Source organism: Podarcis raffonei, chromosome 13 (genome assembly GCF_027172205.1).
Source record: "Podarcis raffonei isolate rPodRaf1 chromosome 13, rPodRaf1.pri, whole genome shotgun sequence".
Classification (NCBI taxonomy): domain Eukaryota; kingdom Metazoa; phylum Chordata; class Lepidosauria; order Squamata; family Lacertidae; genus Podarcis; species Podarcis raffonei.
In genome coordinates, this window is record NC_070614.1 from 45,647,114 (window position 1) to 45,660,780 (window position 13,667).

At 46.0% G+C, this 13,667-nt stretch overlaps 2 protein-coding genes across 2 annotated transcripts; one reads left to right on the plus strand and one right to left on the minus strand.

The window, feature by feature from the left end:
• Positions 1–2,827: 2,827 nt before the first annotated feature.
• On the plus strand, positions 2,828–3,973 carry LOC128399649 (olfactory receptor 1509-like). Its single transcript, XM_053361292.1, has one exon. It carries the CDS (start codon positions 2,855–2,857, stop codon positions 3,791–3,793), a length of 939 nt encoding a protein of 312 aa, XP_053217267.1. The 5' UTR covers positions 2,828–2,854; the 3' UTR covers positions 3,794–3,973.
• A 5,632-nt stretch (positions 3,974–9,605) lies between these two features.
• LOC128399676 (olfactory receptor 4E1-like) lies at positions 9,606–10,829 on the minus strand. The gene has a single exon (XM_053361336.1). It carries the CDS (start codon positions 10,819–10,821, stop codon positions 9,874–9,876), a length of 948 nt encoding a protein of 315 aa, XP_053217311.1. The 5' UTR covers positions 10,822–10,829; the 3' UTR covers positions 9,606–9,873.
• Positions 10,830–13,667: the final 2,838 nt, after the last annotated feature.

Consider the following 13,667-nt stretch of genomic DNA (forward strand, 5'->3'; position numbering starts at 1 on the left):
CATATGGACCCCCTACAGCCCATCCACACAGTTTGCCCAGGAAAAAGAAAACAACAACAAAACACAGTTTGCATTTTTGCACGGATTAATAATGAAACGTAATAAGTTTAAACAGAATGATAGCAGCAGTCAGCTAGCAGACAGTTAAAACCAAGGGTAGATGATGACAGTAGCTGACTAAATTAAATTATCATTAAATTGTATCAGATCAAATATTGTCCTATCCGAAAAAATTCTAAACAACGACCACAACCAGTACAGTACAGGGAAATCTGCAGAATGTTTCTGCAGGCAAGGCTGCCTTGCAAAGAGATAGGTCCAGGAGATTAAGGGCCAGTTGGATGCATGCAGTGAATTTTGCTACTGTCCCTAGTGTATGTGTTTACATGTGTGTGTGTTGGCTTCTGCAGACTGCCTATTTATTGAGCGTTCACCCTGATTTGCTTGCAAAACACGTATGCAAAAGTTAGATTATATTTTGCATTTATTAAGCATTTGTTCTGATTTACTTGCAGAAATTTTATAAGAAAATGAGCATCTATCCTGCTCAATGCTCACCCCCCAAATGTTTTGGGGTACTCTCAAGAAAATCACCATTTTATAGTTCAAATCAGGAAAAATAAATACAGTAAATGGACAAAAGTACAAAGATTCACAAAATGTTTAGGGGTATGTGTGCCCCGTGTCCCCCCAGAAAAAAAGCACGGATCCTGCTTTCATTTGGATTTGCATACAGCGTGTTTATACAGCTTTCCATTAAGCATTTGATCATTCTATATTTTTTAATGCACTTCCCTGCCACTTTCTTAACCAGAAAAGCGTCAACAGAGCACTTTAAGCCACTTCTTATTACTACTAATAATCTACTCATTATTAGGCACTTGAATCCCTCCCACAAAATACTGACAGTCTGGAGGCACATTGTGTTTGTGTGTTTGTTTGTGCATGTGTGTTTGTTTGTGCAACTTCATACCCTCCAATAAAAATAGGGACGTCCTACTATACCCTCCAACATTTCTCCGATGAACATAGGGACTTCCTAAGGAAAAGCGGGATGTTCCAGGATCAAATCAGAAACCGGGATGGCTTCTGTAAATCCAGCACTGTCCATGGAAAATAGGGACACTTGGAGGGTCTGATATGAATGTAGGATTCTAGTCCAGCATCCTGTTTTCACAGCAGCCACCCAGATGCCTGTGGGAAACCCACAAGCGGCAACCCAGTACAAAAGCTTCTCCTCTACTGCCATTTCCAGCAGCTGGTATTCAGAAGCCTATTGCCTCAAGCTCAGGAAGCAGAGCATAAACATCATGGCTAGTAGCTGATAAAGCCTTCTCCATGAATTAGTCTGCTCTTCTCTTAAAGCTATCCAAGTTGGTGAGCATCACGGCCTCCAGTGGGAGTGAGTTCCATAGTTTAACCATGCACCATATGGGGAAAAAGTGCTTTCTTTTATATGTCTTTAATCTTCCAACATTCAGCTACATTGTGTGCCCACGAGTTGCAGTGTTATGAGAGAAGGGGGAAACCTTTCTGTACCCATTTTCTCAGCATCATGCATACCGTATTTTTTCCGTGTATAAGACAATGCTTTTTGCTAAGCAAAATTAGGCAAAAATTGGGTGTTGTCTTATACACGCATAGTGAATGCAGAGGGGGGACGTGTGATTAATGGCAGCAGCAAGCAGGAGATTGGCAGTGGCAATTGGGCGGGTGATTGGTGGCTGCGGCAAGGCCTGCTGGCGATTGGCTGTGGCTGTGGCGATTGGACAGGCGATTGGCAGCTGCGGCAAGTGGGCGGGTGGGCTGTTGGTGGTGGTGAGCAGGCAGACAATTGGCAGCTGTGGCGAGGTGTACGATTGGCAGTGGTTGAGGCAAGCAGTCGGCAGTGGTGGGCAGGTGGGTGAGCAATTGGCGGAAGTGACCTCCCCCCGCCCAAAGCTAAACAACTTAATTTCTTAAATTTGGGTTAAAAAAATAGGAGTCGTTTTATATATGGGGGCATATACACAGAAAAATACGGTAATTGTCTGCACCTCTATCATGTGCCCTTTTACTCACTTTTTCTCTAAACTATTGCAGCAGCCTTCATGCTGTGAATGTTCTTTAAATGTACCGTGTGCTTGCAGCCTTATATACAATGGCAGCTCTGGCATTTTTGTACATGGAATGTGGGAAGGAAGTATCTTTTCCCTTTGCCTCAGTAACCAAAATGGCTCCGGCCAGCTTTGCCTAGTGTCCAGCCTCTGAGGAAACAGTCAGTGATGTAGGATGTACAATATAAATTACTGCATTGGCCAGAATATAAGCCGCACCTGCAAATAAGCCGCACCTTTAAAATTCAAGGTGGGGTAAGACAATACCCGAATATAAGCTGCTCCCTTAAAATTGGGTTACAGGCTGAAAAATCGCAGCAGTTGGTAGAATTGTAACTCTGAGCCAACTTAAGCCTTTGATCTTGCAAGCCCGCAAAAGTTACCGCACGGTCGCTAAAATCGCAAACTGCTATTCAGTTGCTACAGTTCCACAGGCACTCACACCCTAAATGGCAAATGTAGAAGAAAATCCTACGGGTTAATTGCACAACAGTCTCAAGCTTGCAAATCGGCAAGAAAACATTTTTTGTTCCATTTTGCCGTATGTCTGCTTCAGCAGCGATATCGTAAAAACCAATTTTTGTAAGGTCGAAAATTTAAGCCGCACTTTAACTTTTCACGGTCAGAATTTGGAAAAAAAGTGTGGCTTATATTCGGGACAATACAGTATTGTGTTTTATAGACAAATATATAGACAATCTGTGCTTTCCCCCTCTGTGTTCAGGTTCGCCTCATGGACCTCCCTCTGCTCTGTTTAAATGGATAGTCTAAACCACACCACAGTGACCCATTTTGTGTTCTTGGGGTTGACTGGCAACTGGCGGCGACTTGAGCTGGCTTTGTTTGCTATCTTCTCTATCATCTACCTGCTCATCCTAGCAGGTAACTTCCTCATCATGGTGACTGTGGTTTGCGACCGGAGCCTCCACACCCCCATGTACTTCTTCCTGGGCAACCTCTCTTTCATCGACATCTGCCATTCCTCCGTCACCGCGCCAAAGATGCTCCACGACTTCCTGTTTGCCCGGAAGACCATCTCTTTTGGCAGCTGCATAGCCCAGCTCTTCTTCCTCCACCTCAGTGCCTGTGCCGAGATCTTCCTCCTCACCATCATGGCCTACGACCGCTATGTTGCCATTTGCCACCCGCTACAGTACATGTCCATCATGAGCCTGAAGGTCTGCGTCTGGTTGGTGGGTGCCCTTTGGGTGGGAGCCATGGTCCATTCCCTTGTGCAGACTGTCCTCACCATCCGCCTCCCGTATTGCGGCCCTAATGTCATAGACAGCTTTTTCTGTGATGTTCCCCCGGTCATCAAGTTGGCCTGCACTGACACTTACTTGACAGGGCTACTGATTGTGTCCAATAGCGGCATGATCTCCTTGGTTTGTTTCTTGGCCCTCCTGGCTTCCTACATCATCATCCTGGTATCGCTAAGAGGGAGGACCGCCGAGGGGAGGCGCAAGGCCCTCTCCACCTGTGCTGCCCACCTCCTTGTCGTGGTGCTGTTCCTGGGGCCTTGCCTTGTCCTTTACACCCGCCCTGTCTCGAACTTCTCCATGGAGAAAGTGGTGGCTGTCTTCTACACTGTGGTGACTCCCGTGCTTAACCCGGTCATCTACACGCTGAGGAACGAAGAGGTGAAGCATGCCATGAAGAAACTCAGGGACCGGAAGGTCTTCTCTTTGAGGAAATGAGTGGCTGTTCTCCTCAGGCGGGGAAAGATTGGTAGATGGTACAGATCGAATCTGTCAGTTTTGCTTTCTCTCAGCTTACTGTTTTTCCTCCAGGTAGGGTTGGGAGAGGTTCCCTGCCTGATACCTTAGACAGCCCTTGTGTAGACAATATTGAGCTAGGTGGACCTATGGCAGAAGAGAACCAGTAGTGGTTAGAGCCTCGGACTAGGACCTGGGAGACCACAGGGAGGGCGCCATGAAACTCACTGGATGTTGTGGCCCAGTCAACACCTTTCAGCCTAGCCTACCTCACAGAGTTTTTGTGGGGTTTAGTGAAGAGGGGAAGAACCATGTATGCCACGTTGAGCTCCCTGGAGGAAAAGGTGGGGTGTAAAGGCAAGCGATGAATAAATAATAAATGAAATATTATTTGTTTGTTTGTTTATTCCATAAACAAATGTTTGCTTCTCTATGGCAGCCTGTAAGCTGGGATGTTAGGGTGAAGGGCAGACTAGCATCAACAACATGATATCAAATACGAATGATACATGATATGATATCAAATACAACATGATATCAATACGAATACTAAACTGAACCTTCTAGGTCAGCACTGGACTTTTCCCCAAGCTTATCACGCCAGAATTCAATCTCCCCACCCTCAAATGAATGTGCAATTTCAAAAGTAGCAACAAATGGAAGGATTGCCTCTGAGCATGCACAGAGAATTTCCCTCTCTTTACTAGGTGTTCTTCCCTTCCAAAGACTGAGGTAAAACTTCCCAGGTCAAACTAGACTCTCCACAGCATCTCTGTTTGGGACTCAACAACTTGAGACGGTCTCATTAGGATGGCAGGGACATTAAATTCAAAACAAAACAAAACAAAACAAAACAGATTGCAAGGTTTATTCCTTCCCCAATATAACGCTTTAAGCGGATCTCCCCACCCCACTCCCGCTCCTTCTTCACAGTCTTTTATGAAGTTTCTCCTGCACTTTTGCCCATCGCTCTTCCACCTCACGAAAACCTCTGTCTTCGTTTAATTAAAACCTTAGAAACTTGCTGGTGAAGTTTCATCATCCACCATTCCTCATCAAAGAAACTTTTAATAGGTTCCAGGGGGAGTTGATTAGAGCAAAGAAGACTTCCTTTTTCTTTTCTTGCTGTGGGACGACATGACGCAGGCAGGGGCCAAATGATCTCTTGATGTAAAGAATTGCAAGGATTGTGTGTGTGTGTGTGAGAGAGAGAGGAATATCCTTTTTGTACTAATGAAAGCTGAACAGGAAGGGTGGGATGAGCCAGCAAAAAGAGTTGGTGTTTTAGTGGGTGTTTTAGTCGGGGGTGCAGATGCTTTGTATACGCAAGAGGTCTTGGGTTCAAACCCTGGCATTTCTAGGTAGGGCTGGAGGAGATCTCAGTCCACTAGCAGTCAGTGTAGGCTAGAGAAGGGAAACCTTCGGGCGGAGGGAGGGACAAATGTGGCCCCTGGACCACTGTATCTGGCCCTTGGGATACTCTGCAGGCCACTCCCCCTATTCAGCCACACCCCAACTCCCCAGATCACTCTCACCACTGACCTTACTTTACTCTCCTCGGTGGAATCTAGACACATACAAAAAACCACTGCGAAAATGCTAAAAAAAAGAAGTTTTGAAAAATATATTGAATTTGCCATAAGCCCATCATCACCATCTAGTGTCACATTTGTATAATACACTTAAAGCACACTTAAAATGTTATATTTGCAGCTGTATAGCTGTGTCCCTAGAGTGGTTTTAACCTGGCAAGAGTGTCACTCTATGATGCCTCTGGTTTGCCTGGATAGAGGGGCATGTAGAGAACAGGGAACATTTATATTCAATGCCCCACCCACTTTTGCCTCTGGCTCCGCCCACCTCTTGCATATGGCCCCCAGAAGGCAATTGTGTGCTGAAAATTTTTCCCTATCCCTCATCTACATGGAACCAGGGATGGTTCTGGTCTCCTCATAACACTGTCTCTAAGATAAGCTACATGCAAACATTACAAAGGCCTCAATGTTTTGTTTACAGTACGATCGTGCCTTGCGCAGGGGTTACATTCCGGAGATGGCACAAAGGTGCAGAAACGTGTACACTCAAATCCAGTGGCGTAGTGTGGGTTGTCAGCACCCGGGGCAAGGCAAGTAATTTGCGCCCCCTAACCCGTGGATTTGCGCCCCCTAACCCATGGATTTGCGCCCCCTAACCCTAACCCCCAGATGTTGCGCCCGGTGTGGCCGGCCCCCCTACACCCCCACGCTACGCCACTGCTCAAATCACCCCCTTGGAACCGCAACCAAAACCAGAAAGGGACATAAGATAACGGCAATGCTTTGCAGCTTCCTTTGGAGACATCTTTTCCCTTCACCCTATTTGTGGGTCCATTGTGTTCCAAAGCCCAAAGCAACCTTTGACTCTTTAGCAATACCAACAGTGAGCAGCAAGTCAGTGTTAAGTTTTCGGTTTTCATCAACCAAGGGTTGTGTGGCGAGTTCCCGCCTCCTCCCAGCAGAAATAAAGACACGACACACTGAATATAAGGTTAAATGGACGAATTAGGCCACAACTTTATTGATTACTGGAATGAGTGGTATTGGCCTTAGGCACTGGTCCTATCGACTAGCCGGCTTCAGCCCAATTGCATGAATTGCAAGGGTTAACCACCAGTAGGGGGAGTCCTGCTGAGGCACATCAACTAGGAGCTCCCTCGGGGTCACCGCTTGGCTTAGGCCCACACCTCCATAGGCTTCGGACAGGGCAACGCCCCCCGGAGTCCTTTATCGGACTACCCTTTGTTGTGGGGGGAGGCGATGGCACTTCCTCCCCCCCTTCCAATACTCTTAACCCTCCCTAACCAATGCCTAGCCGCCAAACCGGGAGTTGTGACGAGTTGCTACGAGGTAGGCGAAAAACCAAATGGCTAAAATTGCCAAGTGGGAAAAATTCCTACCAGGCCCCTTGCGGCGACCAACATACGTCCATAGCAATGTCAAGGAGCCTGCCTAAAGGGAGGGAGGGTGGGAAACGGAGTCAGCTGGCGTGGCGAAAAGAGGGCGAGCCGCGCCGGCCCTAAATAGGGCAGGCCACACCCCCCAGCCACCCGATTGGATGGCTGGGTGGGTGACGCGGCCGAGGATTCCCCTAGGTCTTGCGGGGGCTGGGAGCAGCCCCCGAGCATGTGGGGTGGGCGTGAAGCCCACAACCCCACCTCCTCCCAAGCTCGGAAGTGGCTGAAGTGAACATAGGCTTCTAGATGTTGTGGGACTCCAACTCCCATCAGCTGCAGCCAAAGCAGGCCATGGTTAGGTGGGGTGGTGGTGAGAGTTGCAGGCCATCTGAAGGGCCACAGGTTCCGCAGGCTTGACCTCCAACTCCCAAGATATTTGGCTACCTTGGATGCACCACACAGGCTCGTGGAAATAGGACTGATATAGTCTTAGGGCAAAGGGGGCTCACTTGTGTTCCTCCAGATGTTGATGGATTACTACTAGGACTGCCATACTAGGAGTTTTCCTGGACATGTCCGGAAATCGCATTGTTGAAATGGTGTCTGAATTGGCAAAAACCTGGACGTATGGCAAGTAGGGTGACTTTTAAAGAAGAATGCATCAAAAATACCCCCAAAGCCCGAAGACAAACATCTTCCTCAAAAAAGCTCAACTTTGTGTGGCCCCCTAAGAAAAAAGGTCAACAATGTTGTCTGGCAAACCCTAATTACTACCCCATAAGTCCTGACCACCAACTATTTAGAGTGGGGTTGATGGGAGTTGGGATGTTCAAATAATATGTGGAGGAGAGCCTATTGGCTACCTACTTGACCAATGAGTTACATGCCTCCCCTCTGTGCATGTGTGTGTGTGTATCTATCTATCATCTATCTATCTATCATCTATCTATCATCTATCTATCTATCTATCTATCTATCTATCATCTATCTATCTATCATCTATCTATCTATCATCTATCTATCTATCTATCTATCTATCTATCTATCTATCTATCTATCATCTATCTATCTCAACATGTGCCTTCAGGATTTGCCTTTGCTGCAACAGGCACCATCCCTGAGCAACCAGCCCCTCCAAAATCTGAACGTCAAGAGTCCTGGTAACTCTAGTGGCAAGTGTAGTATCCAAGGCCTGAGTGAAACTGGCATCTTCTATGCCATGAAGAAGATTATTTGAGCCATCCCTCCACCTTTGTTTAGAAACTTCTCAACTCATGGCATGAAGGCTGAAGCAGGGTTTGAAGCCTTCAGGACCTGGCCTGCCGTGATGATGTCACCACAATGCACCTGAACCTGGATGTGCCTGGTGTGCCAGAGGGCCACATTCCAGTGGTGGTGGGAAGAGCCAGAGGCATAATGCGGACCCTCCAACATCCCTCAGATGAAAATAGGGACATTTCTCACTCTACCCCAACTGACCCTCCTCAACCACCCATTTTTTGCCCACCCGCCTTGGCAGAGCATTTCCTATCAGAAGAAGGGCGAGCGTCACTACTTCCATCATCCTGAGAAAACCCCTTCACCCCGATTTTATTTTATTCTTCAGTAGATTTACAAAAACAAAAACAAGGCACGAATAAATAAATATTAGGAAAGGGCACAATTAACAAAGCATTTTTAAAATAAAAATAAAAATCAAGACTCCTTGTGCTCCACTCCTCCTTTCTTCCCATCCAGGACGGCTCTGCCCTCTGCTTGCCCCTCAGAGCCGGTTCCTCATGGTTCCTCATGGTCCTTGGTGGCAGCGGTCTCTTCTCCTCCTCACCTGCTCTCCAGCAACCGCTAGGAGCTGTCCGAGAAAGGAGGCCGGCAGCGGCAGCCCTGGAAGGGCAACAGGAGGCTCCCTCACAGCTGCTGAGGACAAGCAACAGGTCATTCTCCTCCCTGAGCTCAGCAGCAGCAGCAGGGGGAAATGAAATAAGGACATTCCAGGATCACATCAGAAGCTGGGATGACTTTTGTAATTCCAGGACTTTCCCTGGAAAATCGGGACACTTGGAGGGTTTGATAATGGGCCAAGCAACATAGGTTGAATTTTAGCTTGCTACATTGGGCTGCTTTCTGCAGATGCTTTCACACCCCTCTCTGGTCTCCAACCAGGTATTATCCTCTGATAATTTCAAGGACAAATTCCAGCAAGACAAAACCACTCAAGGATAGTGCGAAGTAGGAAAGGTGAAGGCCATGGCCTGAGGAGAGAGGAATGGCTGAAGAGGGATTATGGGCTGGGAAGAGACTCACAGGCCAGGCAGAGAAGTTTGGAGGGCCACATTAGGCCCCTGGGTTTTATGGTCCCAACCCCTCCATCTATAAAAGTTTGATACAAGTCCATCATGGAGCAAGCATAGATTGTAAGCGCACCTTGGATTAAAAACATATTTATACTACTTTAACAGCCACGACTTTCCCCCAAAGAATCCTGGGAAGTGTAGTTTGTTGAGAGACCCCTCGCAGAGCTATCATTCCCAGAAGTCTTAAGAAACTACAGTTCCCAAGATTGAGAAAAGCCACAAGGGTTAAAGTGGGGCAAGTCTGCTTTAAATATATGGTGCGGATGTGGCTGCAGACTCTGAAGGGCATTTCATCGATTGACTTCATGAAAATTATATACTGCTTGATTTTAAGAAACCTCCTCAAAGCATTTTGAGGAATAAAATAATGAAATCAGTTAAAAATAACAACAATGGTTAAAAACAACTATTTAACACATTCAAAAAATAACTAAAATCAACAAGCTAAAAACCAGATTAAAGAACATGTCAACATTCTACATGTCTAGATAGGCTTGCCTGAAACATTAGCAAATGTTGAAAAGAGTACAGTGAAGGTACCTGCTTGATGTCAGGGAGTTCCAAAGATCAGTAGGGAGCCTGCACTGAAATAAATCCAGTAAAACCAAGGTTTCAAATCCACTGCTGAATTCTGGGGTATACCCGAGTTCGATATGACATATTGTTTGCTGACTGTGGTCAAAAGCTGTTCCTTCTTACTAGTTTGCAAATGATGTTCGAAATAAAGCAGCTTTGCACTTTTATGAATGAATGAATGCACCATTTCATCCCTCTTCCTCCTAATGCCCTTTGCCTTCCAGATTGACCTGTCGGCCTCGCAGCTTGTTCAGGGCATTCAGCATGTCCTCGTTCCGCAGGGTGTAGATGACCGGGTTGAGCAGGGGTGTGACCGCCGTGAAGAAGATAGAAACCACCTTGTCTGCAGCCAAACTCTTGGCCGGTCTGAGGTAGATGAAGATGCAGTGGCCCAGGAATAAGGTGACCACCGTTAGGTGAGCAGCGCAAGTCGACAGAGCCTTCCTCCGCCCTTCAGAGAAGCGGTTCCTCAAGGAAACGAGGATGACCACGTAGGAGACCACCAGAACAACAAAGCAGACGACCGAGATCACCCCCGAGTTGGAGACGATGAGGATTTCGAAGACGTAAGTGTTGGCGCAGGCCAGTTTGATGACCAAAGGGACGTCGCAGAAGAAGTTGTCGATGCTGTTGGGGCCGCAGTAGGGCACATTGAGCGTCAACAGTGTTAGGGCTATGGAGTGCACCAAACCACCCAGCCACATGGCCACAGCCAACTGGAGGCAGACCCGGCGGCTCATGATGGTGCCGTAATGGAGGGGATTGCATATGGCGGCGTAGCGGTCGTAGGCCATGATGGTGAGGAGGAAGATCTCCGTGCAAGCAAAGAGGTGGAGGAAGAACATCTGGGCTATGCATTCCCCAAAGGAGATGGTCTTCGTCTCCGCTAGGAAGTCGGCGAGCATTTTGGGCATGACCACGGAAGAATGGCAGACATCGATGAAAGAGAGGTTGCTGAGGAAGAAGTACATGGGGGTGTGAAGATGTTGGTCGTAGATGATGGTGACGACGATGAGAACGTTGCCAACTAGGATCAGGGAGTAGATAGCTGTGAAGAAAACGAAGAGCGCCAGTTCGGTGCTGTGGCTAGTGGTCAAGCCTGACAGGACAAATGTCTTCACCGTAGTGACATTCTCTGGTACTGCATCCATCTCTGTGCTGGAGGCTGGAAGGGATGGAGGACAGAAACAGGGAGGATGAGAAACTGAAATTCTGATTGGCCTGGAGTCTCTTTGGGTGAAAACAGACAGAACCACCCCAAATACACAGGCAGAGGAGAGGGGACCTGATTTGTTTTTTCAAAGGAAAAGGAAGTTGAAATCTACTTCCAGCTGTGATTAGTGTTGCATGGCATTCAGAAACCTTCTTTTTTTTTTTTAAGCTAAAAAACCAGCCGCAGACTCCCAGCAAAGGAAGAATGGATACAAAAACTTATGGAATATGCAGAAATGGTGAAACTTACTGGAAAAATAAGAAATCAAGATAACAAACTTTTGATAAAAGAATGGAAATGGTTTATTGAATATTTACATTAAACAGATAAAAACACTGGCAGGATTATTGTAATAACTTGCAGTTACATGAGAGTATATATTGAAAGAGGATAAATAAACGAGTAAGTTAAGTGAATTTGGATATGCAGACGATATTAAAAATAAATTTAAGGAACCACAGAAAGAGGGGGAAGGAAGTCAAGTTTTAAAACAGGGGTCAGCAAACTTTTTCAGCAGGGGGCCGGTCTGCTGTCCCTCAGACCTTGTGGGGGGCCGGACTATATTTTGGGGGAAAAAACAAAAAATGAATGAATTCCTATGCCCCACAAATAACCCAGAGATGCATTTTAAATAAAAGGACACATTCTACTCATGTAAAAACACGCTGATTCCCAGACCATCTGAGGGCTGGATTTAGAAGGCGATTGGGCTGGATCCAGCCCCCAGGCCTTAGTTTGCCTACTCATGTTTTAAAATGTCAAAATGATTGTAAAATCAGTGAAATGTATATATCTGAAAAGTATACATAATAATAATTTAAAAAACCAGCCGCAGATCTAGTTTGGGGCTGAGGCAGTGGGAGAGAGGAGGGTTAATTCCATCCTCTCTGCCATGTCCCTACTATGCGGAGAGGGAAAAGATATATGGTACTTATTTCTATTGATAGATTTATGGATATGCCACCTTTTGAGTCATAGCTTGCCCGAGGAGGCTCAGAAACAAAAAAAGGCAGCATCCACTTTGGCCATGATTAAGAAGGCTGGATAAAAACAAATAACAGAGGCGAAGGGGCAGTCCTTTGGAGAGATCTGCTGGGATGAGTGGCTTAAGATGCAGAGGATCTCCACCTCAGCTGGCTGATTCCCAACCTGGGTTCAGCCAGAGATACACTGGCATAATTTCCCGGCTCAACTGGCTAAGCTGGGGCTGGTGTAAGTGCCCAAAGGGGGGTCTTTGTGGAGCGTGGTGGGATCAGAGAATGGGGAACCTAGGCTGGATCCTAAGAAAATTCTGCTCAATCATGTAACCGGGCAATCTGGTGTAAACTACTGTTTTAAAGGCTTGTTTCCCCTCTGCTAGGTGGAGCAGGAACCCAGTTGCTGAACAGGAGTTGGATCTGGTGTAACTTTAGGCTGGCTTAATTTACACCAACCAGCTCCTTGTGCATAGGATTGCTCCCTAGCAATCCTAAAAAAACCACAAAACCCCCGAAACTTTAAAACAGCAGCAGCCCATGAAAAGGACACTACAACAAATGACAGAACAGAAAGAGCAAAAGAGAGAGGAAGGAAGGAAGGAAGGAAGGAAGGAAGGAAGGAAGGAAGGAAGGAAGGAAGGAGGGAGGGAGGGAGGGAGGAAAGGAGGGAAGTGTACCCCTCAAGATGGCAATAGTTCAGTCTAATGATGGATGAATCGCTCAATTTCAGTTTCTCTCAGTTTCTCCATTTTTTGAGTCCTAAATTCATTTCTCCACATTTCTGGATCGGTTCATGATTTTTTTTTCCTTTACGAAAAGGTCCCTGCAAAAAGTCACCAGCATTTTTGTGCAAATTTCTCCTAACATACACAATTTTGTGTGCTATTTTGCTTACATGTTATTCTCATTATGCTGGATCTCATTTCTGCATTTGGGTAGTGCAAATGAAGAATACACACGGCTCCCTTGATGAACAATGCATTGACACCCATTTGAAAATTAACAACTGCTAGGACTTAGCTAATTTGTCTCAGTTTTGGACCTCAGTGACAGGTGTGATTTCGAGTATGTTTCCATATAGAATTTCAACAGAGAAGTTTTGTTCATTTAAGATCTGGGCAAATCCATAGGATAGATTTAAAGCACATCCAGCGCGCATTGAAAGCACTGGACTTCCCCAACAAATCCTAGAAACTGTAGTTTCCCTTCACAGCTGCAATTCCCAGCAACCTTAACAAACTACAGTTCCCAGGATTCTTTTTTTTTGGGGGGGGAATTAATGCACTTTAAATGTGCATTATATGTGCTTTCAGTGAATGCTGTGCACCCACTCACAGAATCCCAAACCCTCCCTTCTGCAACTGAATGAATAAAATGTCACTTACATTTCTTTCTGGAGGTGCTGGAGATTCTTAGGGTGATTCTTAGTTTTGGACAGGCGTCTAACGTTCAATTTAAAAACAGTTTCTTTTGACTGCCTCTGAAGGTCACGCAGATGAGCTTAAGGGAATCAGAGAGAAGAACTTGTAATTTCAACACTCTCTTCAAAGCGCATTTTGATCCTTCCAGGCTGCGTTTCTAAGACAGTCCTAGCTGAATTTGCTTTGTATAAAATTGCTACTATAAAGTGTAGTCTTGGGCCAAATGAATAATTGCCTCTAAACCAACATGAAGTTTAGATCCAGACCAGGTCTCTACATTTTGGTTTTCCTTTGGCATAATTTAAATATTGAATGAATCAAGTCTTCAGTTTCGTTCAAGTTTCGTTTCTTGAGAGACCTAAGGAGTTGTGGTTAAAGTAAGGACT